Raw genomic sequence first — 26556 nt, forward strand, 5'->3', positions numbered from 1 at the left:
TCTCAAAGCAAAGGGATAATGTTTTACAACCACAAGTACCCTGTGGCTTTGTTGTAACGTGAGACCTCTAGTAGTATTGTCTAATGATGGAGAGTTCTAGGTCTAAGTTAATCCAGTACAGGAGCCATTAGCCACATGAAGCAGTTGAGCACTTGAAATGTGGCTAGTACACCTGAGAAACTGAAGTATTATTTTATTTACTTTTTTATTAATGTAAATAGCCCCCTGTGGCTGGTTTCCAACACAGAAATATCAAGCTTCAAGAAAAAACTATAAAATGCTCCATACTCAATAAAAAAATTAAAAAGAAAGACTGAAAAGCAAAGTGTGGTTGAATTTAGTAAGCATATATCAATGGTAGTAAATTTTTAAGCAGAAAGAAAGCAGCAAGAAGATTTTGTACATCCCCTGGCTTTCTCTGTCACTGGCAGCTCCTCTGCCAAAGATTACGCCAGTAAAATGTGCAATTCATTTGCTCTGAGTCTGTAATTGGTTTAGTGTACACATAGGAAAAGGATGAAACATTTAACAAAATTAAGTGTGGTTTGGTTTAAAATTATTAATCCTTCTTTGATTTTTCTTTTATGGAATGAACGCCTCCAGGACAAAGTTATTCAGTTGGAGCTACATTCTCTCCTTGCTCCACGACAGCCAGCTGAAGCGCAAATCTCCCAAGACTTCAAAGGGACCCTGCTTAAGTCACTGCTGGCTGGCTGGGTGGAGTAGGAAAAGAACTTAGCTCTCTATAAGGAGAAGAAGATTCAGAAAAGTGACAGAGTACAGAACCAGAGGGTTTGCTGAACACTGAGAACTAGAAAGAAGATAACCCTCACACTCGGGTGGGGGAGAGGCAGAAAGAAACAGGAATACAAGAACATTGATACATTCCAAGAAACTATTATGGTGATGGATTATCTCCAGGCTCCTCCCACCACACAGCACCTTTTAAAGTCATGTCCCCTCTGGCACCATCACATCCAATTATAAACAGTGACTTTTCCCATGTGCCACAAACAATCAAAAGGGAGAGAGAAAACGAGAAAAAATGCAAAATAAAGAAGCATTATAAAGATACTTTCTGTGAAAAATAAAAGAGAACAAATTCATCAGAAAATAATCCACTGTGATTGAAGGTTTTGGTTACCCCTTTCTGAAGACCCCCAACTTCTCAACGCCCCAGTGGGACTGTTGAGAGTTTTTGCAGCAGAAAAACAGAAGAGAAGAGGGATTTCTAACTCCCGATTCAAGCAAAAGTCAGTCAAGCTGCCCTAGCCTACACAATCAGCTTATGCAAAAACTCAAATGTTTATGAAATCTCTAAATAAAACCTTGGTTGATCTAGATTCCAATAGCTTCTAGCCTTTGAATTCACCCAGAGGGAAATGCAAGCATGACCTGAGAAAAAGAAGAGACTTTTGGTTCTGTTTGTTCAATATTAACAGAAAAAAATATATCAAGAAATAGCAATCCCATGGCTCTTAGACCCCTGTGGATATGTCTTTATCTTTAAGGCTGATTCCTACTTTGTCAGATCACACATAAGTTCCTTCTTCATTCAATGTGAATAACTTGGTGGTGGGAAACGGCAATGCTGGCATTGCTGGGTACTTGCAGATCTCTTTCCTTCATGTCAAGGCATAGACTTTAAGATGGTACCTGACATGAAAAAGCTCATGAATATAGACACACCAAGTGTCTTTGATGAAGGTTCAAATGGCTGAGGTTTTTGTGGCCAAATATTCAATCTCTTGAGTGAAAAAAATCTTTTGTACTTCGGATTCCGAGGCCCATTTCAAACTTGGACCCTTTTGAAACTCTAACCCCTTTACCTTCTGATTTTTCTTCTGTGTCTCCCTTTCCTGCCTCTGATTCTAACAAGATTTTCCAATCAAAGTAAAAGCACCGAGTTTTTCAAACATAAGGGAAATGGTTTCTGATGGGTTTAACTTTTTCACTGGAAAGCTGGCCCTCCATCCATAGATGTGGATCCAGCATACAGGGATTTAACCAACTGCAGACTGGAAACATTCAGAAAAAAAAAAAAAATGTGTCTGTACTAAACATGTATGGATTTTTTTCTTGTCATTATTTTTAAACAATACAAAATAACAATTAGTTTCATAGTATTTACATTGTATGAAGTATTATAAGTGATGTAAAGATTATTTGAAGTGTATACAGCAGGATCAGCAGCATGTGCACAGGTTATTGCAAATTCTATAGCATTTTATATGAGGGACTTGAGGATGCATAGATTTTGGTATCTGCCATGGGGCTGGGGCATGTCTGGAACCAATCCTCCAGAATCTGAAAGACAACTGTATATGGATGAATGGGCACAAACTTCCAAAGACTATGGAGTCAATCAACAAAGAATATATGCATATTCAGCAATTGGAAGCTTCCGTGCGTATAACAGATAAGTTTCCAAATTGAGCAACTATCATGAATAAATCTGATATTCCATTGTGGTTCTGTGCATTTCTCCTATTTAGCAATTCACTGATGTGGTTAAGAATTATGGAGAGTATTTCTTACTTCCAAACTTTCTGGTACCAAGACAGCATCCTGGGTTCTGGAATAGAAAAGAGCTATTCCAGTCCGATGATCTAAAAGCAAATTATGCAGCTAAAATGAAATTAGTAGATCAAAGTGCCTGGGTATCTCCCTTTACTTCCCCTTATTTCCTATAATCAACACAGATGTGATGGACTCAGACTCAGTTTATCTACCCATTGTTACCAAGAAACATAGTACTGATGTTTAGAAGTCATAGTCTTCGTTTTAACTTATTCATGAATGATGTCAATCACCTCTCAAGTCTTCACCAACAAAATGTAGGGGAGAAGAGGGAAACCATTGCATAAGTAACTTGATCTCATGCTGGCTATTAATCTCAATAACAACATCCATTACTCCACCAAATCTGGAAGGCTGGTCACAGCACACCTGGGTGTCTGAGTCAAATAAGCCCATTACAACCTAGCACAGGATGGGAGTCTCACACCATCTAAGTTTTCCCCAATAACTCTAAATTAGCTAAGAATCAGCACTTACCCAACAATCTCTCATGCAGGTATATCTTGTATTATCTTGTACATATAAGCTAATTTTAAGGTATTTTTCTGATAATTTTCATGGATATGTTATAAATTATGACTATTATTTTACATGATAAGCGTCACAAGAATATAAATCATAATACATGCATGATTTTCTAAATATAACAGTCCAGTATAATAAATAAACAGTCCATTTCAGTATCTTTGTTAACCTTAAAACAGTTTCATTGTTTTATGACTTTCACCAAAATATCCAGAAACTTTCAACTATTGCTTCATTTTACCTTGCACACTCAGTTACTAAGACTACAACAAACCTTTGCAAATAACAGATCCATATATTTGAACTAGCTCAATTTGTAAAGCAAGTTTATGAGATGATTTTAATGCATCTTTTATATTTTAATTAAAATCACTAAAGTGCTCTGTAAAACTTAGACTGTATCTTAGAATGTATCTTAGATGTATCTTGAGGCTATTTGCAAGGAAGGTAAACTTAAAAAAAATAATTCTTTTTGAATGAGGACAAGATTTTCAAACTTTTCTATCACCTCTAGAGCCAAAAGTACTAAGATGTACAAGTCTATTGAACCCTTTACTAAGACATAGCTATCTTCACAGGCCTAATTACATGTTTCAGCATTAATTAGTTACAGAAAGGCTTGATGCAAGTAAGTAGTTTCTAGAATGGCACACAAAAAATGTATATACCTGTAAATGTGCATATGTACCCTAAAATTATTATTTTTAATATATCCAACCCCTCCACTGCACCTTCATCTTTGCTCATACTTGGATTTTCCAAGAACACTGTGGTATCCTAAAAAGCTGGGAGTGAAGAGCTAAGCATATGTTATTGGACAAAGAGAGTTAAGTGGATTACTTAATTAAGGCTAATCCGTGTCAAAATTAAGAAAATAATTCAGGAATCCTGTTTCCAAACTCCTAGTTCCAAAAATCATTTTCTGCTTTTATATTCAAAGTGCATTTTCAAAGCTATACTTAGATATTTTGGTTTTAATCAAGTTTTCATGACATGAAGGAGAGATAAAACACAAGCAATCCTTTCTTATTGAATTAATTTGATTTTTGTCTTTTGCACTCCCAGCTATCAAGACTGTCGAATAAACCAGTTTTGATTCATAAATAATAGTTCCATTATATCTACTGTGCCACTCGTCAGAGTACCTGAAATTTTAATTCACTTGTTCAGCTAAATTTCATCCTCAGTTCATGGCCATAAAATTCTTTATTGACAAACTTTCAAACCAACTTTGACTCTGAGGTATCTAGTCAACATTTTTCTTCTGTGTGGATATTAGTTTATTGAATAAGTGGCATCTGTTTTCCTCCACATCACTAGCAGAGCAGGTATTTCCTTTTGACAGCTTTGCAGGATTTATGAGTTTGCATGCTCCGAAGAAAAATAGTACTAAGCAAAAAATTCCAATTCATTACCTCTTAGTACTTAATTAAGTTCATACCCACGGCACACTGGAGGTGAACTCTGAAATGACTGTGACAGCCGCAGAGCAGCCAGCTATATTATCTTTGGAAGACAGAGAGGATTCTAATCATCCTGACCTCATTTTTCCACCTATGATATTCATAAATGTTCCTTCTATTTTGCTCCCTTTTAAACTTGGACAGAACTGTTTGGATAGCAAGTGCAGATTCCTCTCTGTAGTCACCAACCTGTCTGTGCAGCCCTTATAAAGCAGAGAGGCAAGCAGTGGCCTAACATTACTCTGCAACCTTTCTGAATGCAGACAACTCTTAGCACAGGGTTTTCCCCAAGATGTGGCTGGAGGCGGTGACTGGAAGCTGGCAGCAAGGCAAGCAGCGGATCTCACTAAGCAAAGACAGCATGAGCAGTGGGAGTCGGGGTTACCTGTCTGGGTTCTGTGTGCACACGTGCATCTGGAGGAGGATCCGCTGGGTGAAAGTCTTAAAGCACTGCCCGCATTTCCAGAGATGCCAGTCACTGAACTCCGAGTGGAGCTGGCTTGTGGAAGTCGGGCTGGCCAGGACTCGCTGGTTTTTCACGTTGATTTGGTTAAATCCTGATTCAATGGGCCCGGACTTATCCAGGAGGGAGAAGTTTCTGCTGCATGGAGTCTGTGGGAAAACGACGGAGCGCTGCTGGGTGGCAGGGGAGAGTTTGCTGCTCTTGTTGAAGGGCTGCAGGGCGTCTTGTCGGCACATGGCTTCCATTACAGTTGAAGGGACATTTACTGGGAGAACAGCAATAGTTTTAGAAGATCAGTTTTACTAGCCCTTAAAATAAACACAATAACACATACTTGAAAAAGTTATATAAATTAACATTGTAAAATTTAAATGTTAAAATTAGCATTTTAAAATTTAATTTAAAATTTTGTGGTTTTTTTCCCCCTAGACTCAAAATCAACATAATAAGAGAGAATTAAAACACTATAATCACAAATTAATAGCTGGTCTATTGCCTGTTTATTAAGCAACTACCATATGTTTGGGATGGTTCTTACATGGGCTTTACCTTCAGAGTTCACTTAAGACTTGAAACATGTAAGACTCCATTATGGGGTTCCACCTGCACCCTGTTTGCTGGCAGTTCATTGGGAGGTACAGCAAAGGAGAAGAATAGAGCATGGGGGCTTTCTAGAGAGGGTGCCTTGAGCTGTACACAGAGGGTGGATTTGGCTTCAGTAGGTAGAGAATATCTCCCCAGAACAGGTATTCAGGAAAAGTTGGTTGAGGAGATGAAGGACACTTGAAGACAGGGGAAGCCTGGAATGCTGATGGGCTAGGAATGGAGACAGGCCGACCTGGCAGACACAGATATCTGGGCACTGTGGGAATAAGAGTTGGAGGGATGAGGAATGGGGGTGGGGACAGAACTCAAAGGAACTTACAAGTCCCAATAAATAATTAAATAAAGAAATATAAACTTTAGGCAGAAGAAATAGACATCGCCGACTCTAGGTAGATAAATAACAGGAAAAGAAAAACTGTTCAAGGAGGGCCTGAGAGAGGCATGATTGACAGATGAGTACACAGGGTAAAGGGGGAGTGGGAGGCAACAGAGGTGCCTGCAGCAGAGACCTAGGGGCAAATCCCAACTCTGCCTTTTATTAGCCTGGTGATCTCAGGCAAGTTATTCAAGGACCCTGTGCCCCAGTTTCCCCTTCTGTAAAATGAGAACCGTGGTAGTAATAATCCTAAAAATAATAGCAGCACAGCTTAGTGGTTAAGATGACCTAGATTTTAACTCTGCTATTTACCAGCATGTGACTTTGAGCAAGTATGGAACATCAAAATCCATGATTTAGTCCTCGGTAGAATGTAAAATGGCCTCTCTAAAGACTGAATGAGATAATGCACAGATGGCATTTGAAGGCTCCACCTATGGTTGACAGGAGCTCCATGAGCCCTGGCTCCTCATCGTTCCACCTCTTCTTCTGAGGGTTAAGAGTGATAATGAGAGCACACATCAGAAAGCCTGACAGCTACGGTATCCACCTTCCATATGGTAGAAGAAGAGGCTAGAAGGAAGGGAATGGCTAGGGTGGTGGCAGTGGAAATGGAGGAAGAACTAGAAATAAGAAACATTTTGATGAGGGAAATCTCATACACTTTAAAAGTATTGTTCTTTTCTAAAAGTTCTAATATTTATCAAGTATTCACTGATTAATCTACGGGTCCAAAGACGATTAGAACCTACACAATAGATTATTATTTTTTAAAGCAACTACCATGTCAAAATAATGAATTTATTTGTCATTTCAGGGGTCAAAGAGATTAAAAGTTGGAGGGTGGTCAAAAGAATGAAATTAGAAACCAAAAAATTTTAAAAGGATGATTGGCAAAAAGAATGGTAATGTCAAGTATAAAACCACGTAAAACTGCATCCATTGACCACTGGCTCAGGATCATGTGGAAGAAAACATCAATGGGGGCTTTCATTCTGCCCAACCCAGACAATGGCTGTGCTTCCTAAATCATGAAGACTCAACATCCTCAAATAGGGCAAAGAGAACAGTAAAGGACTGTGACTGCCAGAGGCTCTGTGCTTGATGTGGCAGGCAGATGACACACTTGGGGACAGTTGGTGTGCTGCTTCAGGACTCTTATCTCAGGATGTTCTGCAGAATCACATGCGCTCAACAAATCCAACAGAAAGAGTAGCCCTGTCTACAGGGCTCTTAGCTCAGCCCATCTCGCTTAGGAAGGAAAAATAAAGCAAGAGACTCACATACCTGGAAAAACCTGGAGTAGGTCAAACCTGTATTTCTTTCTTTCTTTCTTTCTTTTTTTAAATATTTTTTTAGTTGTCAATGGACCTTTATTTTATTTATTTATATGTGGTGCTGAGAATCAAACCCAGGGCCTCATGCATGCTGGGGAAGTGCTCTACCACTGAGCTACAATCCCAGTCCCGAACCCGTAGTTCCTGACCCTGGCACCTGCCCATTGGACTCACAGAGGAGTATCTTTAAAAATTAAATCAGTCTCTCAAATAGGGCGTAGGCATCTACATTTTAAAAAGTTACCTGAGTGATTCTTAGTGAAATCAGAGAATCACTGATCTAATCCTGTCCTTTCTCATTACAAATGACAAAACTGAATCTCAAGAGGATCTGTTAACTTGCTCAGAGTCACACATTCAGAGGGACACATGGAGGCTGGAAGTTTTCAGCTTTCTGACTTTCAGGGAATTTTGTTTCTGACAACACATCTATATCATCTCTGCTCATTAGCCGTGTTCAAAACTACACAGGACATTTACATAGAAAAGTTTGTGTGTGTATCAAATATATCAAGTCATATGCTATATGGACATACAAGTTATATGTACAGCTAAAGATTCCTATATATGTATTTTTGCATACTGTCTGTATTTTAAATAGAAATATTTATGTATAATTTGACGTTCTGAGGCAAAAATGTATTATCAACATGGAATTTGTGGACATTTCTCAGACTTTCAAAAATCTTTTATTGCACACAGATTGTTACTTTTAAAGTAAGTGCTGAAAGATAATGTTTTGCCATGTTTGGGCCTGTTTTTAATAAAATATAAAAACAGCAGCATTGTCAGAGATCAGGGAGGAACCCATCTTGTTTAGCCCTTTCATAAGTAATCGGGAAGGGGCAAAGCACAGGGAAACCCACAAGTCTTCAGGCGACACTAAGCTCTTGCAGGCCAGGAAATATCTGACTAGCAGGAAGGAATGCACAGGGGAAGACGGCAGAATAAAGATGTCATCAACATGCCAGAGAGCTGGCTAAACTGGCTAGAAGCTTCACTGTTGGAAAGAGGAATATAATGCCTTTGGGGGAAGTAATTCAAAGAGTAAAAAGTATAGATGATAGATTCTGGCTTCCCACTTATGCTCCTAGAAAGTAACCTAGTCTGTTAATTTTTTAAATTGCTAAGATCACATAATATTTATACAGAAACAAAAGAAGTTGTGGGCCAATGATTTTTGTAAATTTAATGGTCAATGTCAAATGGCAATAAAGAAGGATTTATATATCTAAAAGTTTGTGTAATAATTGAGGGTTTATGGAATCTGAGTTAATGAAAATACAGTATAATAGCATTTAGACAATAAGAAATGGGGATGACTGGAGTCAAATTATTCTCCATTTTATTATTTTCTTTTCCAGAACACTCCATAACAAGTGTAAAATGTTTTCCAGTTAAAGGTAGCAATACTTGCACCCTGTATTCCTCTTTGAGCATGGCACTTTACTATACTTATGAATAAATTCAATCCTATCAAATGAAACAATATATAATTTTTAAGAAGCAAGTAATGATAGGAATGAATAATTTTTACAAAAGCAACCATATCCCTAAGCTGTCCTGCAGAGTTCCTGCACACTTCCACAAGATCCTGTTAGTCTCAAAAGTGTCTTGTTTTGCTTTTTTTAAAAAAAAATAAGAACTTTTCAAAAGACAGACTATTCTTCCTATATATCGGCCTCTCTGGCTATGGCAAATCCAAAGTATTAATAAGATTTAGGAAATTATCACAAAGGGGACAGAAATGAACCAGAAAACTCCCAGACTCAAGAAGGATGATACAGACACAGGCCAGACGTGGTAACAAAAATGAAAAGATGAAGTGGCCTGTGCACAAAATGATCCTGAGCTAGTAAATTTCTTCAACCTATAAAGACAAAGACGAAGGGAGAGAATACAAAGCCCTCAAGGATGTAGCCAAGGTAAAGCATGAACTCATTAAATCTGGACAGTAAAGACATTGGGAGAGACAAATTCAGGATCCATAAAATAAACTTACTTTACACCCCACTTGTCCATTCATTCAGTCCACAAATACTGAGTATCTATTACATGCCTCACATGGTCCTAGGTACTGAGGTTAGAAGGGGAGCAAGAAAGTTCTGCGTCCCTGCCCTCCTGGCACTGAAACTCTAATTGGAAGACAGATATTAAACAGATAAACATTCACTCAATTTCATCAAATCTAAAATTCCATTAATTGCACCATTATAACTGTAAGTCACCATTCATTGGCAAGATACCTGCCAGTTTCAGAAGGATGAAAATATGAAACACATGAATTTCAGAATTGACAAAATGCAGTTACCACAAGTGTGAAAAGTGCTGTAAGAAAGAAAGGGGTGCCAGGGAATCATATATCAGAGAAGGTTAAATTTAGGGTATGAGGGAATCTGCCCAGGCGTCAGGGAGATGGGGAGGAGGGGAAAGCACTGCAAGAGAAAGAACACTGGCTGCTTTGCCACAGAGCCATGCTGAGGGGGAAGGAACACAGGGCCCTGAAGGCACTGAAAGAAGAACAATGTGGCCAGAGAGGGAAGGGGAGATGGGCAGCAGCTGGGGCTGGAGACAAAGCCAGCCCAATTGCCGGTGTCTGTGTAAGTTGAACAGGGAATGGAAACAAGCCATGGGTGGTCGGAGGCAGTTCATACAACAGGGGGAATGACGTCTATAGCCAACTGAATAAGCATGCACGCGAAGGATCTTGTAAAACACTACGTGAGCCATGCAAAATGTTTCTGAAGACTACATGTGGCCCAAATGATACCATGTTAAAGTATCAAGTATTTAGCATAAGAGTCATAGCAAGTCAAAAACTGGTTTTGAGCTAAGGATGTGAAAACATCAGATTTATGCTTCCATGAGTCATCAGTCTATACCAATAAATTAAAAAGCGAACTTCAGAACAATGTATATAGCATGCTACTGTTTGTATGTAAAGTTGTGGGGCAGGGATGAGAACCAGAGAAAGAAAAGGAGAATATGCTTAGATGTCTGATGGACAAAAATTATCTCTGAAAAAAAAAAAAAAAAAAGCTAAGAACTTGTCAAGGCTACTGATTGTCTCTTCCAAGGAGACTTGCATGTATGTGGTACTTCCTGAACTTTGATCTATGGGACTGAACAACTGTTAGCAAAACAAGTTGATAAACTGAAACAAAATAATCTAATCAATGAAACTTCACTCTGGCTGCTGTTGATACTAGAGAGGGAAAGGGAGGCTGCTGCAGTGGTCCAGGCCAGAGAAGACAGTAATGCTGATCAGCATGGTGCAGTAGAGGTAAAGAGGAGAAAAGAATTAAGAATACACAATCAATGGGACTTGGTGACAGAAGGGCAAGTGAGAGTGAGATGTCTAGGTTTCTAGAAAAAGCAACTGGATGAATGGGAGATTAGATCTGGGGGAGAGGCAGTGAGTGGGAGTGAATACCATGGTTTTCCTTGTACTATGTATAGTTTGAGACTTGAGACATGAAAAGTGGAGATGTTAAGGATGGTTGGATGGGAGACTGGCTCTCAGTATGGAGGTCTGGATTGAAAATGTAAATCTGGGAGTACCTGTCTCAAGTCAGGTTCCCTGTGAAACAGACTCTGGAATGGAGATCTGAAGCTGTGTGCAGGAAATTCACTGGGGAGAGTGTTCTCAGGATCAATACCTGTTGGGGAGTGATGGTGAGCAGAATTGGGCTGAGGGAGGTTTTTAACAGCTCTGGAGCTGGGAATGTTCTTCAGAGCCGCCTGCTTTGAGGAAACAGAAGCAGTCCCTTATACCTCACACTGACCAACATGGATTGGCAAGGGCAGGATGTACGAGGGAGGTGGTTTTCGTATACTGGAGTTAATTCCTAGAGACAAGTTCAAATGAGAGATGTCTTCTTTCCACACACCCATGAACTGCAACGAGGCTGGGAGAGATGCAGTGCCACTGCGTCCTACAGTACTCCACATTCAGATCTCTCACACGACAATGGCTTTCCCTAAGTCGTTTGTCACTCTTCTCAGTGAACACACTTTCAGTGCTTTGCTGCCTTCTCTTGGAGTCCTGATATGGAGGCATTCCTGGGTCATTTCTCCATTACTTTTCCTAGATACTTAAAGGTTTCTCCAGCTCTAGACCAACTTTTATATTAGTTTCTTGGCCCAGGTGTTCCGTATCTGGCATATAGTGTAAAGTCAAGCTCCATGCCATCCTACAGCTTGTTACAGCTAGTTTTTGGAGTTTGACTCTTCACAGTCACCCAAGATGGACAGTTGCTTGGCCCTTTGGCTTAAGGGCAGCATTTTTGTAGTCCCTATTGGGGGACAGGATAGTACCTTCCCATTCTTGACTTATATAAGGAATTCAATCTCAGCCTTCTCTGTACACAGGCCTGGAACTCTGGCTCCTCCCATTATACTCAGCCTAACACCCCCAGCTCAGGCTCAGTGCTGTGGCCACCTCACTAACCTGCATGGTGTCTTAAGTTGAAGTTGTGTATTTATGCACCTTCTGTCTTTCTCAGCCCAGAACAGGCCTTAGTTTTGCACACCATCACATGCTTCCCTTAGGGCTTTGCACACGAACGTTCCTATTGGATGTTACACTAAAGGTCACAGTGAGTAAAGTTTGAGAAGGGCCTTCTTTCACTCTGGGCCCGGTTTCCCATTCTTGGTGGGATGGTAGGGATGAGAGGCACGGTGCAGAAGTGCCCCTTTTTATTTTCTCTTCTTTCAAATCAAAAGAAACAGGCAGGCCTCCCCGAGGCAGGGTCTAACCCAGCACAACTCCCCTGTTGCCATCGAGTTTCACATTCTGCAACCTCAGCTTCATATGCCGAGACAGAAAAAGCAGCAGGAAGACTTGTTTAACATTTATTCCCAGAATTTTTTTTTAATTTCCTCTGAAACGAATATGAATGCACTATGGTCTTTACACTCTGCAGGAGCTAATCCCCCACTGGAAGCTTTGGGGAACCTCGTTCCTTCTTGCGGATGCGATCTGTCGGCACCAGCGTTCCTTCAGGCTCTTTTGAAAGGCCCACAGTGGATGGAGGGGCTCTCTCTTTGGAGCTCTATTACATGTATAACTGTGATTCTTTAAAAAGAAAATAACACAGGAATTGCTTCCAGAACCCAAATGCCTGTGTGAAACCCTGACTTCTCTCTGAGTGCAGGCGGCTTTCACTGGCTTGTAGGGCAGCGAGTATGCCCAGCGCGCCCCACTGCTGAGGGCCGCTGACGGAGGGGGGCACTTACGCCGACCTGAGCCCACTGCACACGCACAACGGGAAATGTGTGCTTTCAATGTTGAAAGAACCATGGGAAGAAAATGATATTTTTATAGATGAAAGTGCTTAATAAGTATTATTTGCTAAGTAAAATCATATTTACCTTGAATGTCTTGGTCCGGGTGTCCATTTCATTAACAAGGAAAAATCTGGCTGAAGTACTTAATCTCTTCCAATAATGGCAATAGAAATTCTTTCATTTATATCCAATGAGCATTTATTAATTGTTTACTGTATGCACGGCAACATAAGGAGGCTCTCTGGGGGCATTTTAACCAATCAGTCTTTGATCTCAAGAAGCTTCTTTTTAAGGTAACTAATTTATTTGGGGGTTAGCTTGTGCGATAAAAATGGTCCTAGAATTGCTAATCCAGTTGATATGATTTAAATTTCTCAAGGCTGTGAAAGGCTATCTGTTAAATTCTCTGTCCATGCCCTTTCACACATTTGTGCTTTTAAATCACACAGAATCTTTTTCTCTGCACAGAATAAGGAACCCTGATTATAAAGCATTCCCAGGTCTCTCGGTGAATCATATGGAATGAGAATCCATCTTAGAGTTAAAGCCATATATCTCTCCCACACTATCTGATGAAGCCTTCTGCAGGTTTCTTGGGTGGCCAATCACATGACAGATATATGACTTTGAGACAGGAACTGAAATAAAATTCCTATAATACCCTCAGGGGAGAGGCATTGTCACTGCTGAGCCTTTTATCCATGACTTAATCCCCTTTAAACTTCCCTTAACCCTTACTTAGGATTCTGAACTGAACCCAAGAGAGCTAACTGCTCAGTTTTCCTACTGAATCCTCAGTACTTCAAACTGCTATGGCTCTATGAATTTTCTTTCAAAGATTTCAAGTGCTCATTGATAAAACACAGGCCCTGGTAGACTTTATTCAGTACTGTAATCAGCAACTTCAAGAGTGTTTCACAAAGATGGGACCACAAGAGAAAGATGGACTAGACAGCAAACCATATGCTGTTTCCAGAAAGTACACTTTCAATGGCACTACAGCCCCAAACTGGAGACCACAGGTACACTCTTGGCCACACGTGTTGCCCGATGGTAGAGAACTGCAAACATACCCCCAAATTCTCCAACTGACCCCTCCATCCTGCCCACCCTGGAACAGCATGGTAAAGTGGATAAGGGGCTCCTGCTCCAGAGACTCACGTCAAAGGCAAGAAAGGCAATCCCTAAGCAGTCATTCCATGGTTTCCCTTTCAGTCTCAGAATTCAGTAAACGGTCATCCACCCTTTTAATTCCTCAGACCAAAACCTCAGGATCATCTTGACTCCTCTTTGTCACGGCATCTAACATGTCAGAAAAAGCTATTGGCTTTACTTTCAAAATATGTTCAGCATCCAACTTCTTCTCACCACCTCCACCACTTCCATGCTGGTCCAAACCACCATCATCTCTCCCCTGGGTTCCTGCAAGAGACTCTAACTGAATTCCTTGCTCCCTTTCACCCCTCCCTGCCTACTCCCACTCAGTAGACAGAATAATCCTGTTAAAACTTCAGTCAGATCATCTCACTTTCCTGCTGGAAACTCCACACTAGCTCCGGGCTGGCTCACACAGAGTGAAAGCAAGGGTATTGTCAGTGGCCTCCAGGGCCTGACCAGACCTGTGCCCCTGTACCTGAGTTATCGTCTCCTGCTCACTCACTCTGCCATGCCCATGCCAACATCTGTGATGCTCCCCCATCTTGGGCCTTCCAGTTGCCTGCAGTGCTCTTCTCCTTGTGCTTATCTCCTTAAGTCTTTGCCCAAAGGCAACCTCCCTGTTGCGGCCTTCCCCAGTCACTCCCGGTAACTGCAACCCCCAACTCCTGACCCCACTTACCCTTTTCTGTTGTATTAGCTCTGCAACACATGACCATCTGGCCAACTATTTATTTACATATTTGTGGATTCCCTCCCTCTGCTAGAATGTGAGCTCCGTGAAGGCAGGAATTCTTGTCTGTTCCCTCCTACATTTATAGCAGCTAACAAAGACACTGGCTCATGGAAGGTGTTCAGTTAATACCTGAATAATGAATGAATGAATGAATGTTAAGACTGTGAGCTGTACTCTTTAGGACTCGGCTTTGATGTGTTTACTCCTCCCAAATATTCTGCAATACACATAGTGTCCAATGACTTCAGAGTCTATAAGCAGGTGTGTTAAAGGGGGGAACAAGGGCCCTCACAGGATGTCTGGAATCCTTTTGAATCAAACTCCATACTTTAGGAGGTGAGGTTATGGTAAGCTTCCACATACAGACAAGCCCATGTCAGCAGATCAGGGGCTGATACTGGAGCTGTTCCGTGCATGGCCCTAGATCTAGTTTCAGTGGAGGGAGGTGTGGAACCATTCTGGGCAAGGCAGAGCACAGTGGCCTCCATGTCCATATCTGCCTCTAGCACCAACCGCACACTCATGTCCAACACTGAGATTTTCTCCTATGAAAACAGACACTCCCTCAAATAGGAGTATCACTGCAGAAAAGAAACTTTCCAATGGAAACTTGGTGAGAGGAATGTGCTATATGTCCAAAGATTCATTTTTTTGATTTGAGATTGGTTTGGGGTTAGGGTAAAATAAAAAAGGAAAGTTGATAGTAATAGGCTTTTTGAGGACTTAACTTTTTGACAAAGAAATTAAAGACAACATGAGAAAGAAATATCTGATTATCAGCATTTTGACCAGCAGTAATATGAGCATGTTTTATTAGAGTTTGTGTGTGTGCATGTGTGACTAAGAAAGTCAATGGAGAAGGAAAAAGAAGAATAACACTTTCTTTAAAATGAAGTTTCCTATTCATTAACAAATAGACCTGTTGTCTCTGTTTCTTTTTGTAGCATAATCTCAAATTATCAGTTCACAGATCAGTCAATTTAGGGACAAGAAAACACAACATCACTGAAACCAGTGTTTCTCACTGAAGCACATCAGTATTAAAATGTTTTCCAAAGAATTGTAAAACAAAAATACAAAGTTCTAGTGAAAATTTCTTCTAGTTCATGGTTGCCTAAATGTTAGATTATTCCTTTAAAGATAATGGTTGGCATGGTAACAAAGATAGAAGAAAATTACATTCTAGACCTGGTTTTGGACAAAGAATTAGAAAGACACAAATTCCACCATCACCTATCTATGATTTTTACTATCATTGTAATGAATACTTAGGAGGAAGCACACCCAGTCAATGACTTCAGGGGTGTTACCCCTCATTAAAGGGCATTGTTTTCTCAATATTTCATTTGTGCACAGAGCATGGGTCAAACAAGACTGTGCATCCTTTCAGAGCAGAAGCTGCATCTTACGCTGCTCTTATAACCCCAGGTGGCAAGCACAGAACCAGACACATAATAGTAGGCACTTAGTGAATACCAGCTGACTTCACTTTGTTGTCAGCAATTATTTAAAACTCTGGCAAAGGCTTTGAAATTGTGCACAGACAAAGAAACACCAGCCAGCACAGGTTAAGATGCCCTACGAAAAAGCAAACATCATACAGGATAAAGAAAACCATAGAAGGAACTTGTGCAGGTTTGCATCAGGTATCACAGTGAACCACATTTCAGAAATTTCAAAAAACACTCTTAAAAAGTTAGCTTTGAAGTAGGTATTTTTAAGACGTGAATTCAGAGCTAAAATAAATTCTTACAGTTTTCATCCTGGGCAATGCATTGTAAGGGGATCCCAAAGAAAGACGTATAGCTGTCATTGTACCACACCAGAAGCTCGGTGCCCCTGGGGATATCTATACAGGCTCGGTAGAATATATTCGACCTATTCAAAACAAAAGAAAACCCAGCTTAGTAATACGCAGGACTCATGTGCCCCCACCACATTTTTATTGCCCTGAAAACTTTCTGCCCAGCTCCACCTAAACAGTTTGTTTGTAATAAATCTACACCCACCTTATCGTCCCCAGCAATCAATCAGAGCCTGTAACTCAGTATGATAAACAGCATAGAGTTTATTTCCACTGTGTGCCTCCATAGAGGATCTTGAAGAGACAGATATTTGGCCCAGGAGACAGCAGAAAGGCAAAGTTCATTTAAAACAAATTCCATCTCACACTAATGAGAAAATTCCCTCTGTTGGCAAACTGCAAAGACAGTGGTGCCTCCACCTCATATATAAATTAATACTATTGATCTCCTATTTGAAGGAAAAGCAGTAAGTGTATTCTGGCAACATGGCATTGGGAGTTCCCAAATTTGTAATAAAAATGAACAGCTTTGTGATATAAGGACTAAGAGAAATAAAAATCCTCTCCACTGCCTTTTTATTCTGAAGTTTGATACAGGAGAAGAGAAAAACCCTCTTATGTGAAATGGATGGAAATTCAATAAATACAAGAGGAGCACTTTACGCTGGCTGAAAGATTACACTCTGGAATGATGCAGTGAAGGTACCAAGAAATAAACATTTTTTATATCAGCTTTGGTACCGTAAAGAAAGATCTACAGATTAAAAAAAAAAAAAAAAAATGAGGAGATGGTGACTGGTTTTCTCAATGAAGAATGGCTACAAATATGAGCCTCAAGTTCCAGATAAAAGTGTTTGGGGTTGGTGGGCCTTAAATTTCGCCTTTCTGTGAAGAATTGGCTGTAGCAGGGCAATTTGTTCCTTGTACAACACTGCAGACATAAGGCGAATCCTTCTCCACATTTTTCATGGCAGTGAGATATGCACTTGTCAACATATTTTGTCACCACAAAGTGGCTCTTGGCAATAGGATCATAAAGATCAATAAAAAAGTGCAGATTCTCAATATTTTACTTGCAGCTGCAAAAATTTCATTTATCTTGTTATTTTCCTTACTTGCTGCCATTCTGTCTCACGAGGGCACTGCTAGCTAAGCAGAATGTTTTTTTCCCAACATTCTATGAATATCTGACAAAAACTCCAGCCAGTTGTCCGGCCCCGCCACCCTTCCTCCCTCCGCATCTCTAGGAGCTGTGCATTTTATTAATTCTTTCCACTGCTACATAAAAGAAAAAATCAAAATTGGAGCGAGCTATAAATCACTGGCATCTCCTAACTTGAGAAAAATTGAGTCTACTTTGTACTTCACCCTTGCAACATTTCATCTCTCGGTTTGGCTTCTCTTAATATAAACACAGCGCCCGGCAAATGAATGTGCTAAAACCAAATGACACACTTTGCCGCTGAAAGAGCAGAACTGTTTTTGAGCAATGGGTGGTCTTCTGAGGCACAGAGTAGGCCGAAGGAGGGAAAAAAATGTGTAAGTGTACACCGTTCCTTACAAGCGGGCAGAGCTTCCAAAACTCGCAGAAATCTCTGCATGTTGAAGCACATCAAAGGGATTTTTCCCTTTTCAGATAATATTTCCTTTGCTGACATGTATTTAGTATTGTGGTTGGATGACTCATAAAGATAGCTTCATGGCGTCCCAACGCAGTTGAAGCAGAACACATGCCAACAAACATTATTGTCAGCCTCAAAATAAAAACAAAACGTTCAGCTAAGGGTCAATCAATCAAGGGCGCTTTGAAGAAAATTCCATTTAGATATTACAAATCATAACAGAATGAATTTAAACCAGCTGACTTTTTGTGAAGAGGACATTCATGTACAATAAAAATTAGGCTGGCTCTTCAGGGTCCAACTTTTCTATTTTCTTACTTTTGGACGTGGTCACTGGTGATGGATGCCAGTTTTTAAAATTGTGTTTTTGTAGCTCATTTTATAAAGATCTGAAGTAATCGAAAACAGATCGTCTGAGAAAGCTCGTAGCTAAAGCGCCGTCATGAAAAGGGAGTTGTAAAATCCACTTAATATTGACAGATAGGTAATGACTTACTCATGCCCCCCTTCCTCTTAGGCGTTTCTTGTCCCAGATTCAGAATTTGCCTCAAGAGCTCCCTGGGTACCCATTACAAGAACCAGCCAAACTATCTTTTGATGGCTGGAAAAGAACAATCTTGACTAATTTTCTAGCTCAGAGTTTTGGCAAAACTTCATGACAGTAAAGGTGGGTAAGGACTGTAGACAGCAGTGTAACCAAATACCGTCTTGCACTATTTCATTTAAACCATTATTTAATGAAATAAAACTGCATAGGAAACCAAGGCAATGAGTCAGATGGTGCCCAAATTTTCTCCTTTTGAACTGGAGACCTTTAGAGAGCAGGCCAGATTTGTGCAGCCTTTAAGCTATAAGGCGAAGAAAGTTAAAAAAAAAAAAAAAAAAAAAAAAAAAAAACACTTCATTAAAAAAAGGCAGAAAAATAAATAGCCACAGGCAGAACTCCAAGTTGCCAAGCACAGGGCCCTTGGCTTTGATGTGTCTATGATGCCTAATAAAGCTAAACAGTTGCTTCTGATTCTAAAGAGAACACGGCTGTTTATAACTGAGCTCATATATTTATATGGCACATGTTTTCGAGGGATTTTGAGAAAAGAAGGCTTAGTGGTGGGTTTTTTTTTTTTTTAATTTTTTTTTTTTTTTTTCCCTCTCATCTCCACTCCAGCCTTCTCAGGCAATAAGTGGAAATGCTTGCACAGCAGGTGCACTGAGGTGGCTTAACTTCCTGAGAATCCACCTTGCTTCTCAGCTCCCCCAGGGGCCTCCCTATGTGATTCCCTGTGGGAAAGGGAGCTGACTCCACTTTGCCTTTGCCAACCTTTGGGCTGTGGCCTACACTTTGAAACTAACTCATTTTCCGAAACATATCCAGAGTCATCAAAGGACCAAACCCAAATGTTCTGGAACCCTTTGAGGGAGCAGGAGAGATAACCCTGGCTCAGTCATTGTTGCTGAGCACAACAGGTTTCAGCAGGGCAGTCCTGGGAAGGTTGAGAGTTCCTAGATTTCCATGCCTTTATGCAAACGAAACTATCCTTCCAGGGAGCTAACCCGAGGAGCTGAAAGCAAGGGATCTGGGGACTGAGCCTCTGAACTACTGATCTGTGGGTACCCATCTGCTGGGGAGCCATCCCAAGTAAGTGGCTTTTCTGGACTCAATCAGGCTTTTGTGGAAGTTCAAGTGATGATGTGGAAGTAACTTTGGCATGTGCACAGAGTGCAAGAGGCCATTCACTAATCCCTTTATAAGGAGGCTTCAGAAAAACTAGCAAAAAAAAAAAAAAAAAAAAATCTCTGCCAATCTGTGCAGAGTTCGACAGGATTTTTCCAACCACTAGCAGCAAGCCTGAATTTATATATATGCAAGCCATAGGGCTTCAGCTTTGTAAGTGGTAAATCAAGATATACTTTACCTGTACTGAACTACTGTTAGATTCTGTTCTCCGCAGTGCCTTGCACATCGGATATACCTCATCCAGCTCGACTTACTAGGTTCCCCACCATCAATAAAGTGCTGTAGTGTCCCATCTTGATCATATATCTGGAGAAGAGGTCAGAAGGTCAAGTAGTTAGAACGAATCATCAGCAATCATTTTCCCTGCTTCCCTTGGTGTCTTTATGTGTCAGCTGCAGAAATTTATTGCCCTCAGGTTTGCTAGTGCTTATTGATGCTTGGAGAAACTCAACCGGAATAACAGGAAAATATTTTTTGGTGATGCAAGTCGATCACGTTTCTCTTATCAAGCCAATCTTTCCTTTATTAAACAGATTTGGGGTATCTCGAGGATGTGGTGATATTTCCCAAAGAAATATTTAACCTACTTTGACAGGCTAGTCTTAAGTAATGAGCTGCTGGATAAACAAAGCAAGCTGAAAGAAGAGGCCACGCTGACATGGTTGGAACATCCACATAAAGGGCCCCAGTCTCGAACGTGTAACTATTCAAAGGCATTTGGGAGACAGTCGCTGTCTGTCCAGCAAGCTGGGTGACACCCAGCAGAAGGCAGTTGGAAAGTTACAGAGCTGTGAAGAACTGCTTAAACAGATTCTGGTTTGGATGAAATAAAGGGATTCTCACCTCATAGTAGATGTGGGACTTCAGCTCTCAGGACCTGACACTATTAGGAGAGGAGTCATCAAAAAAGGGAGACCCTCAAAAAGGCAATGAAAAAAATAGCTGTTTCCTATGGATTTTAAATTTCTTAATGAGGTTGCTCTCATAATCATTGCCTTAGGCCAAGTCAAGCAGATTTTCTTTCAAGATAAGATATAAGAAAACAAAATCCGCTTCAAACCAGGTAAAAAGAAAGGACAAAAAGTCTTTTGCAAAACAACTAGCTAGCCAAGCACACAGAGTCAGAGCTGACAAGAGAGGCCACAGCTCCCCTTCTAGAAAATACTTCCAATACAGGGCACCCCGGGGGACATGGTGTCTGGGGCAGTGAGAGATGACACAGTTACCTATCAACAGCAATTCTAGAAGGAATCCCTAGTCCTAGGGGCATCTGGAAAGCAAGGTGCAGTTAGAGTTTCTTAGAGGTACAGTGCTCTAAAGGACGATGGTATAAACTGAGAGTTTTCAAATAAAATCAGCAATAGGACCGTCTAGTAGCCACTGAGGTGTCCCCAGAGCATACTGGGAAATCATGTCTCTTATTCTTGCTACTTTGTCTTCCCACTTTCCTTTTCCAAATACACATGGAGAGTCAGTCTCACAGAGAGACTTTCTGGTTATATTTAGGCCCTAAACTTAGTATGGTCATTCATATTAATTTAGCATAGTACTTCTATTCTGGAGGGCCACAGAGTTTAGTGATAACAGTTTCTACTACCACGAGTCATTTTAAAACAGTTGAATTTTTTTCTGCTTTTATTGAACTCATTCTTCTTCACCCCCAACCTTTCCACTAACCCCCACAAATAAAAAATAAACTTAATCTAATAAAGATGATCATTTGAGAAGTTATGGCTTTATAAACACACCAGAGGGATCATAGCTGATAATCAATTTAGCCTGAGAAGAATGAAGAGATTCCTGGATTATATTACATGTAAAGCTAATGACTTCTTTAAATTCCAACTTTGTGGATAATGACAGAGAACAGAAACATTTATGTGGTGGGTACATCTGCTGTGTGAGCAACCTAAAGACAGTCATCACGCTTAGATTAGATTACACTGTAGTTGTTTTGTGTTTTTGGTTTTTTTTTTTAGGAAGTCAGTTAATATTCAAAATTTCAACTCAGCCTGCTGTTGACAGCTAATGCAACATTGAACAATGTTCCCTTAGTGCCACTGTTGAACAATAATGGAATAAAAAATGTTGATGACTGTCCCCCACCCCAACTCTCCTCCACAAACAAACCTTCCATAAGGACTACCGGTGGATGGTAATACTAAGCATTTTGAGAAGTGCCACACCATCCTCTTCAGTGCTTCTATCCCATGTCCTCAACAGCAAATAACACTAGCATTCATAGGTTGAGGGGTCTATCTTGTTAGCTCACTTGAAAACCATGAACTCACCCAATTTGAAAATAAGTACAAACGTATTTCTTCCTACACTTCTGTTTCAGCAATAATCTACTTAACTAAGTATACTGTGACCCCAAGGAAACCCACAGTCTTTGGTCACTTGATGTATACTGCTACTTGTCTTGAAGAAAAAGTAGATGCCTATTTGTCAGTAAATGTCATGTGATGCAGAATCTGACAGGAAGTTGGGCTTCCCTGGCTTCAGTTAATATTGATATTATAATATTTCTCATGAAATTGTAACAAAATTCCCAGGCACCTACTTAAATCTTGTAACTGCATACCTAGAGTTGAAGAAAGTCATTTGATCTTGATACCGCTTTTGGATAGTGCCAAAAAACAGAAGGAATTTAAGGAGATGAACTAATGCCAAGACCAAGAGTTATTTTGTTTTTATTATCTTTCAAAAGATTTAAAATAAGCAGGAAAATATCAAAAATCATGCACAAAGTATTTCAACAGCCCTCTCAGGACCTATGTAAAATGTTTAAAAAGCCTGAAGTTTTATTCATTCAAATAGTGAGAACAAAGGCAAGAGCATTACATTAAGACTAAGGAAAAGATTCATTCTGAAAAAAAAAAAACAGTTGAATGCAGCAAACTTTTGCTGAAAGTTGTGCCATTTATTCTGAATGAACATGAATGACATTTAAATATGTACTCCATTTTTCAGAAGGAAGTTAAAAAAAATGAACCTTCAGAGGTAAGAGAAATATATGTGAAGAAACGTACAGGACACTGGGGGTGGGGGTAAAGTCTGGAATGGAAAATCCTCAGAACCATAGAATGTGCATTTGGCATATTTTTAGAAAGCCTGGACCAGCGTTGCTGAAAAGGAGTATAACCTGGTACAAACACATTGGAAAACATTTTGACAACACCTAAATTTGATAATGCTTATATCCTGTGATTCAGGAATTTCACTTGTAGAAAATTACCCCAGTGAAGTTCTGATACATGTGCTTAAGAAGACAAGTTCAAGGACATTCACTGAAGCATCACTGTAAACGCAAACAGTTAGGAATAATAGAAATATTCATCATCAGAAGAATAAATAAGTTATCTTATTCATTCAAAAGCATTTGTATGAAACACTTGAAATTAATGCACTAGACCTGCTTGTATTAAGATCCAATTAAGGGCTGGGGTTATGGCTCAGTGGTAGAGCACTTGCCAAGCAAGTGTGAGTCACTGGGTTTGATCCTCAGCATCACATAAAAATAAATAAATAAAAAAAAAAAGGTGTTCACCTACAACTAAAAAAAATATTTTAAAAAAAGGATCCAATTGAGGGCTGGGGATTTAGCTTGATAGCAAAGTCCTTATCTAGCATGCACAAAGCCCTGGGTTCAATCCCTACCACCACAAAACCAAAAATAAACAAACAAAAAAATCCAGATGATAATATTAAAAACATAATGTTGACTGAGAAAACTGAGTTGCAAATCATTATGAAATCATTTATTAAAATTTTGAAATATACAAAATAACACTCTAGTATATTTTATAGTAGCATATAATTTAATAAATATGGTGCTGAAAATAGAACCCAGGATCTTGCACAAGCTGAGCAGGCACTCTATCACTGAGCTATACCCCGAACCCCTACTTTGTACGTTTCCGATGTTTTTTAGTCAAAGAGAAAAATAATAAGCAAAAAGAAAATCTATTCCTTTATTTCTTTGTGCTTCAGTTTTGTATGCATTGTTAAAATGAAGACACTATGTTACCCAAGATTAAAAATGCTCTGTTATCCTCCTGGGAAAATATTTGTAATATGTATCACTACATTATCAGCCTCTGATTTCTTTTGTGATTGCTGTTGCTGCTATTTTAAACCACTGCTTCTGGTCTGTACTTTCTCTTTTATCTTGTATCAATGGGAGTAGAAAGATAAGTAAAGGGGAGAGGTAATTTTTACCTCTAAGGGGACTTTAACAGTTTTCAATCCAATAATAGCTATTGAGACACCACACACATGGTTTAAATAATGATCACACAAATGCTCACTCATTACAAACCACATGTGGCACTGACTGGAAACCATCGTTAGACAGCACTGTATTACAGGCCTGGATATCAGGAAATACACTCCCATGATCATATTTTCCTAGAACAAAACTCTACTTTAAATGAAAGAACAAGAATAAGATATGTACTGGTATCATGTATTATAACAATAGTTTGTGAGTGGCTTGCCCACAGTTTTGTAGTTTATGAATCCTGACCCCTCACATTAACAATAATAATCAAAGAAACACTGTAAGCCAAAAACTGATTTGATCTCATTGTAAAATTAATAGCAAGAAACTACCTTCCAAATGATAAGAATCTGTGTACCTTGGTGATCTGAACAAAGTTTCTCTGGAGCAAGATTTATAAATGAGTGGCTCCCAGGCTAAATTCTAGTATGTAGTATAGTATTTTAAGTGTTTTAAAATTTTTCCTAATTAGATTTCCAACTTCTCTTAAAAAATCAAAAGGTGGGCCCCCAATCTTATCATCATGCACTGAAGATACACCCCCCGTTAGGTTGGGTGTATGATTTTCCAGTTCTCCATAGTCCCTACCCTTCCCTGTTCTTATATGCTACTTCCTATGTGTATTAACTTACCTGCTTGACCTCATTAAACATTTACATTGATGACCACAGCTATAAAGGAATGACTGCTACCACTGAAAACCAGTCTGTTGTAGCTGGGAGCAGTCTCACAGAAAACTGAAGCAACAGCCTGGAAGCATTACAAACATTCATTACTCCTGTATCGCCCAGGAGCCTTTGCCTGACCCAAGGAACAAGGCTTCAGTCCTTTAGTTTTCCAGGGAAAAGAGAGAGCACAATCCCCCTGCCTCCCCATTTTTACCAGCACAGGCTTCCAACAATCTTTTAAAGCAAAGAATCCCTTTTAATTGAAAGATTTAAATGTAATTCCACTATAAAAACAAGAAAGCTTCCCTGGTTAAAGAATCAGGAGGTAGCAGAAGCACCACACTAGTTCAATTAATACTACTGTTGCTTTCTGAGATAGTTCCTGTGACATCTCTAGGTACTGTAGTGAGCCAGGGGAGCCTGTGCAGAAAACAGAGCATTTCCTCCAGGAGATAAGGCCTCCTTGAAGATTTCAGTCACCAATTCTTCTGCTAGAACACTGAGTACCACGGCTAAATTTAGAGCTCAGGAAAATCAGATCTGGAAGGAACCCAGAGGCTGTTCCAACCTGATCCGTTCATACATAAGGAGATGAGGTCTCTCAGTGACTTAAGCAAGTGAAAATTACTAGTCGGCAACAGAACCAGGTCTCCTCCCCTGTGTCCACATCTCCCTGCCTAACTGGAGTTCACTGAGGCCTCTCTCACATCCTTTAATTCTCTCAATGCCCTGACAAGATACAATGTCCTTAAACAAAAACAAACTGAATTGTAACTCAGACACTACGATTTGCTCCTCCCAGCACCTGGGTCCCTGAATTTTGTCATGGCAAGGCAAGAAGACAGATCCAAAGGGGTTACATATAAAAGGATTAGCTGATTTTCAGGGAGTGGGGAAATATTTCAGTCTCCCTCTCCTTGTTCCCAACCCTGGCATGTTCCTGTGCTAAGGCTAGAGACACAGGCATTGGTTTTGTGCTGAAGAGTCAGTCTCCTTCACTTCTTGCCACCCAGCAGAGGTGAAGGAGTGTATTTTACGCCAAAGCATCTAAGGCAAGACCTAGCACGTGGCAGGAAGGCAGTACGTGCTGAAGTGAACTGAATCCAACTCTCACAAGAATCAACGGCTTTGTAAAGATCTCGGATTTTATTCAAAGCTTGAGAAGAAATTACCACTAAATGCAATGAAACCTGATTCTAAGTACTAACAACTAGGGTCAGGAAAAAATTACATTCTCCTTTAAGCCAGCCTCTTTCAATTTTATGAAATAGAAAGGTGATGATTAAATATGTAATAAATTTACCAGAAAGTGCCCAGAAGTGGTCACTGGGAGTTTCCAGCTTACACCTGTGAATTCAGAACTGTTTTTGTTTTAAATCTTTTTACAGCACAGGGAGGATTCAGGGAAGAACAGATTTTAAAAAAATGGTTTCTAAAATCTCCTCTTCCTGTTCTCCACACAGTGCCTTTATACAACCTCAGCTTTCTGTAAAATTCTGAAAATTATGGGTTCAACAGTCCAGGGTACTAGCAATTTGAGAAACTCAAATGAAAAGTATAGAGCTTGCCAAGGTGGATAAAACTGTTTTACTATGAGATTCCTCTATATATCAAACTTTGGACTCTGAAACGTTAATAATTAGAATACTTTTATTGGAAAATAGAAGATTTCACATTCAGCAATACGTTCATTAGAGAACTTAAGTATTATTGGTGAAAACACACAATAGAAGCCACCCTAGTTAGGGGTGATAGCACAGGACACAATACAGAAGCTAGGAGTGTGCACCTGAGTGTCAGTTCCAGGGCCTATGAGTGACAACTGTGGCTCCACCATGAGTTGGTGATGTGACTTTAAACAGTTCTTTAAATTTTCCAGGAAGCTGAGACATTCTTTTTATAAACCGTTGCTAAA

The 26556-nt window shown here is 39.9% G+C and overlaps 1 protein-coding gene across 1 annotated transcript in view; it reads right to left on the reverse strand.

Moving 5' to 3' along the window:
* Prdm6 (PR/SET domain 6) overlaps window positions 1–26556 on the reverse strand; it is a 98937-nt gene that overhangs the window by 12680 nt on the left and 59701 nt on the right. Inside the window, exons 4-6 of the mRNA XM_047556995.1 lie at window positions 19870–19997; window positions 16284–16408; window positions 4954–5296 (exon numbers count right to left, since the gene is read on the reverse strand). Of these exons, the coding sequence (XP_047412951.1) occupies window positions 4954–5296; window positions 16284–16408; window positions 19870–19997 (596 nt within the window). The remainder of the gene's footprint in view (window positions 1–4953; window positions 5297–16283; window positions 16409–19869; window positions 19998–26556) is intronic.

This window comes from Sciurus carolinensis, chromosome 6, assembly GCF_902686445.1.
Source record: "Sciurus carolinensis chromosome 6, mSciCar1.2, whole genome shotgun sequence".
NCBI classification, from domain to species: Eukaryota; Metazoa; Chordata; class Mammalia; order Rodentia; family Sciuridae; genus Sciurus; species Sciurus carolinensis.